The 6000-nt window shown below is 28.9% G+C and overlaps 1 protein-coding gene across 1 annotated transcript; it reads left to right on the top strand.

Annotated features, from left to right (window-relative positions):
- The first annotated feature begins 1423 nt into the window (after window positions 1-1423).
- On the top strand, window positions 1424-3605 carry LOC124922244 (GATA transcription factor 4-like). The gene is made up of 2 exons (XM_047462978.1): window positions 1424-1754; window positions 2960-3605. Exons 1-2 carry the CDS (start codon window positions 1542-1544, stop codon window positions 3503-3505), a joined length of 759 nt encoding a protein of 252 aa, XP_047318934.1. The 5' UTR covers window positions 1424-1541; the 3' UTR covers window positions 3506-3605.
- The last annotated feature ends 2395 nt before the right edge of the window (window positions 3606-6000 follow it).

The following is a 6000-nucleotide window of genomic DNA, read 5'->3' as shown; positions in this document are numbered from 1 at the left end:
GAAAAAAAACTTAGAGAAGAAAATAAATAATGATGAGTGATGATTTTAAGGAGGTGATGATTATTTTTGATAAAAAGACTTAAAAGAGTATTGATATATATAAATAAAATAAAAAATAATAATTTAAAATATAAGGTATTTTAGTATTTTGATTAATGAAATGAATGATAAATTTTTAAGGGAAAGAATGTCAATTTTATCACTGAATATTCACCTATATCACCGAACTAATTTTTTTTGTTCGCTCATAGACATGTGAAATTGACCTGTCATCTTTTTCAATTAATATATTGACACGTCATCTTTTTTTAATTAATATATATTATATATTTATTTATTTATTTATTTAAAATTCTAAATAATAAAATATTTATAAAGTCATTAATAATTTATCTCTTCTGCCCTAATTAACTAAACCCACCATTCTTATTCTCTGATTCACCTAATCAATCAGATAAATTCAACTTTCTAAAACATAGATAAGTAATTGCTATCTTTATAATGCATTCTTGTTGATAATATAAACTCTAATATAGGAAGAAAAAGGAGAACAAACTTTGAAGAGATAAGAAAACATATAGGAAGAGAACAAGAACAATAATTCAGAAATAAGTCTTCAACAGAAAGAAGAAGATTTGTAAACTTCATTACTTGTCATCATTGTTCATTGTGAACTTTGTTTGAGATTGGTCGAAGTAAGAAGAAAAAGTTGAGGTCTAAGGCTTAGCTAAATGTCAAAGTTCGTCATAGTAGGGTTCTGAAATCAAAATCTCATCTCACATTGCCCTCAATTCTCTAGCTAACTCGTCAGTCTCCCTTCGGTTCTTTTATTTGAGAAATCGAATCTTTTGAAGAACAAAAATCGGAGAAGAAGAATGGTGGGTTTAGTTAATTAAGGCAGGAGAAGGAAATTATTAATGACTTTGTAAATATTTTATTATTTAGAATTTTAAATAAATAAAAATATATATAATATATATTAATTAAAAATATGATATGTGAATATATTAATTAAAAAAGATGACAGGTTAATTCTACATGTTAATTCTCATTTAACACTTATTTAACAGAAACTTATCGGGATTAAATGTTTGGTGGAGTAGTGACATAGATGAATATTAATCTCAACTTGTATGAACGAACAAAAATTAGTTCAGTGATATACGTGAATATTTCATTATATTTCAGTGATAAAATTGACATTTTTCTCGATTTTGAGAGTCGATTAATTTAAAATTTAATTTAATTTTTTTAAAAACAAAAAAGACCAGCCTTAAGTTATATTCATATTAATTAGTTTTTGTTTGACTCCATCCATCTTGAATGAAAGAGAGTGACAACAACTGTGTGTATGAGAGAGAAAACTGTTTCACTCTGCCACGTTCCCATATTCCCTTTTTCTTTTTCTTCCCCATGACACAGCTCCATTAATTCACCACCCTCTTTCTCTCTCTCTCTAACAACATCTCACTCACTGCTAGAGAGCTGAGTATTGAAGAAGGGACCATTATCTACTTCATTGGAGGAGGAAAAAGAAGAAGATGGATCTCTACGATCTCTCGTCGGCGCCGGACTGTTTTCCCATCGACGACTTTCTTGATTTCTCCGGTGGTATCGATCAACTATTCTCTTCCTCCACCGCCACCAATTCTGATCTTCAATTTCCTCATTTCCCTACTTTTAATATTAATAATGATAATAATAATAATGTTCTCACCACCGACCAACTCAGTTCTGATTTCATATGCCTTCCGGTGAGTATACTCAACTCAGTACTCTTTCTTTATATTTTCTTAAATTCATTAACATATTACAAGAAATTATATTCACTATCTCATCTACATCTAATTTGTATAAATCTATAAAACTTTTGGGTTTTTTTTTAAGGATTTTATTCACTTTTTGGGTTAGAAGATTGATTAATTTAATTCCATAAAAACCATTTAGGTTTTTTAAAAAAAAAAATTGATATATTTTGAAGGTTGGGAGCTAGGCTAATCTATCAACTTAAATTTAGAGTGTTTCGAATGTATGATATTTTGTTTCTTGAGGTAAGTCTAGAAATAGAATCATTAACCTTTAAGGATCACTATTGTCTTAAGATTAATTAACTATATATATATATATATATATATTAAATAATGTATTGTATTTCAGTACTTAATAGTGTTAGATGTTTAAATACTAGTTTTTAGATGTAATTAGTGTATGTATAACTTTTAAAATGTTCAGTAGGTTTAGCCATTAAAATGTCACTAAATCTATAAAATTGAATTATTGAGTTTGGTGAAGAGGTTTTAAAAATGGTCTAAGTTTTTTTAATTAAAACTGTCAAGCCGAACTTAAGTCTTGAGCTCTACTTATTAATTATTTGTTAGCTTGACACGAATTTATAAATTTGAATTCGACTCAGCTATTTACATATAGGTTTAACTCGACTCGAAAAATTTGAATAAAATTAATTTTTAAATATTTGTATAGAAAATATTTATTTTAAATTTTAAGTTTTATTATTAAAATAAATAGCAAAATATATTATTTATTATCATGTTAAAAAAACTCGATAAGTCTTCGAGTAATTATTTATAATAAGAGCTCGAGTTCGACTCAAATATTAAACAAGTCAATTCGATCTCCAATCGAACTTAGTCAAATTCAAGTCGAGCTTTCATCGAGCGGTTCACGAACAACTTATGAGTAGTTTGACTCATTTACCGCCCTACTTACAACTTGACTCATTTACCGCTCTATATTTAGATACCAACATTCAAATTTAAAAGTATATCTAATAAACCAAATATGTTACATTATGAAATTTGAGAATTTATATTTATTTGCATTAATAATATGTTATAATATTGGAGATAATATTAGTTATTATTGCATTATATGCTTTATGTTATGAGTTATGACTTTAGAAGATATGACTAATTTGATATATATGTTTTGACATGAGCAGAACAATGAAGTAGTTGAACTGGAATGGCTTTCGAATCTAGTCGACGATTCACTAATGAACTTTCCGGCGGACGATCTCACCGTCGCTGGAAATGTTAATCTCGGACCTGATCAGATGTCGTACCACAGTCGTTCTAGGAGCAAGAGATCAAGACCAACTTCAACGAGTAATGTTTGGACAATCTTAAACGAGCCGCCGGTTTCCGACGACAAAGCAAAGCCAAATATCGCCGGAAGAAAAAGAGACAGTTCAGGAATCCGGGATCGGCAGGATGTGATTGGGAGGCGTTGTACGCACTGTTCGTCGGAGAAGACGCCGCAATGGAGGAGTGGGCCACTTGGACCAAAGACTCTTTGTAACGCGTGTGGTGTCCGGTATAAATCTGGTCGGCTTGTGCCGGAATATAGACCGGCGGCTAGTCCTACGTTTGTTTTGACTCAGCATTCAAATTCTCATAGGAAGGTAATGGAACTCAGGCGGCAGAAGGAGATTGTTAGGCAAGATCACCATTATCATCATCACCAGAAGAACTTTGAAGTATGCTGATTGTCTTTTTGATCTGGTTATGATAATTAAGGATCTGTTGGTTCGTACTTAGTTTTAGTGTTGTTTGTGAATTGTGGTAGATTGGTTTGGCTTAAAAAATAATCATATGATATGTATGATATGAAGTGGATATCCAATATCATCTAAATACTAACGTTGATCAAGAATTTCGAAGTATGATTCAGTTGCTGTTCTTGGTCCTCTTTGATGAGATTGTGTTGACATTTTTTCTAATGGTAAGAATAGAGGGAGCTAGTGATGAACAGTTCAGTTCTTAGTACTATGTTTGTGATTCTATTATCCAATTTCTAATAAATAAAAGTAAATAAAAAAAATAACCTTCTAAACCAATATTTTAACTCTTATCACAACTCTTTGAAGCGAATATCAAGCGTAAGACAAGAAAATCGGGAAACCGTTTCTCCAATTCTAGATCTCCTTTCTCCGGAGACCGCAAAATCTCATTCGTCGAGTTCTTTAAAGCTCTCTTAACATCATGTTGGGAAAATGTATTCTTCAAACCATAACATTTTCCAACTAATTGGAGTATAAGAGATGAACAAAGCCGAAGAAATTAAAACGATAATGCAAAACAAGTTTTAACATGAAAAACTTATATTCAAATTGAGAGTAAAAAATCACAGAACCTAAACATATCACTTAACAATCAACTATCATCAACAATGTTACAAGTAAGAATTTACTCTAAATATAACCAAATTAGAGATAATTGTGTCAAGATCACATAACAATTTTGACAAAGAACTAAAAAAGCAAGATCAATCAGCCTTATCTTTCTACAATTATGGTTTATCTTGGATTTACTTAAAAACTTCAGAAAACAAATTTTCACCGTTCAGAACGTAGTCTCAGAAATAACCAACAAACTGTCAACGTTTGAAGTAGATCAAATAGTGCAATCTCCAGTGAGCGAAAATCTTCTCCGATTGTTACCTCAAACACCTGAATCTGTTTTTGCTCTACTCTATTTTGTTGTTTTGTAAATCCCACTTAAAACCTAAATAAAAAAAATAATGTCCCTTCACAATTCACATTATATACTATGGGTCTAAATAAAGATCACACCAAGTTGAGTCTCTCCAACTAGAAGGACAAAACCCCAACTCATCATCGGAGAGTTTGATTTATCAACTGTGGAAGAAGAAGCAATTAGAATATTCAGACAAGTCGATTGAAACATAGATGGATCCATCGCTCCATCGACTTGGACGAGTTCTTGATTGCGATGGCCAAATCTTCGATGAGGACGATGACGGGTTACATATCAGCAGGGGAAATTAGGAAGGTTTTGGAGACGCCAATTTTTTTTATTTAATCTTAATTTATTGGATGGAAGATTTATTTGAAATGATAAAATTACGTTATAAATATAATAAATAGGAGGATATTACGTGGAAATGTTACATGAATAAAAAAATAACACTATTGATCATTTCGTTAAGTTGATAATTTTAACATTTTTTAACAAGTTTATATATATATATAAATTTACAACTTTATAAATAAATTTGAAACTTTCCTTCAACTTTGTAAATAAAATTGACATTCTTCCCTTCAAAAAATTGTTCCAAGCGCTTGTCTTATGTATGCTGTCTTGTTACAGTGTGGGTTAGTGATAGTGGATGCCAATTTATGTGTAAATAGAATTGTTCTTTGAAACTTTAAATTTTTTTTATGGTTAAACTTATACAAAAACGATGTTTTGTTTTAATCATTTCAAATGCTGTTAAAACTCTCAATTCGTTAATATTCGGTAGTTAAATTAGTAAAATTGATTTTTATTTACTCATTTATAAATATTACGTAGATAATTAGTTAATGACATTTGAAATCGTTAAAAAATTTCATTTCGTATAACTTTAACAATAATAACTTCACTATAAAGTTTGAAATAAGATATTTAAAATATCAATACGCTTATAATAAGAGCACTAGTTTAATAATTTAACCATTTTTTTTAAATATAATGCACATTAACTTTACAAATGATCAACATTATTATTTGATTTTTTTTTTAAATTAATATCCAAATATTGAATTTGTAACTATGGATGATTTGATTTGACCAATTTAATAATTCAAATAACCGATTTAACTTTAAATTGAAAGAATTAAGATTGTTTTGAATATGATTCTATCCATTTTCACAATAAGTAGCCATTACATACATGAATTATGTACTTAAAAAGTTTATTGAAAAGTAAAAATAAATAAATACTGTATTAAAAAAAACCTACAATTACAATAAACATAAAAATTATATAATAATGAAATTATAATATTGAGATTAAGTTAAATCAAGAAAAAAAAATAAAACTTCAGCGAATTGAGTAAATTAAATAGGTTTTTGTTTTTCAAGCAAGGTCTCTCATCAACTATTATTCCCTTCTTGTTGAAAAATTAGAATCTTTAATCCTTTTAATTTTATTTATTTGGTATTGATTTTTTTTAATTTTTATTATTACATCATTATA

This window comes from Impatiens glandulifera, chromosome 1 (assembly GCF_907164915.1).
Source record: "Impatiens glandulifera chromosome 1, dImpGla2.1, whole genome shotgun sequence".
In the NCBI taxonomy this organism is placed as follows: Eukaryota; Viridiplantae; Streptophyta; class Magnoliopsida; order Ericales; family Balsaminaceae; genus Impatiens; species Impatiens glandulifera.
This window is presented reverse-complemented; position numbering and strand designations above follow the sequence as displayed.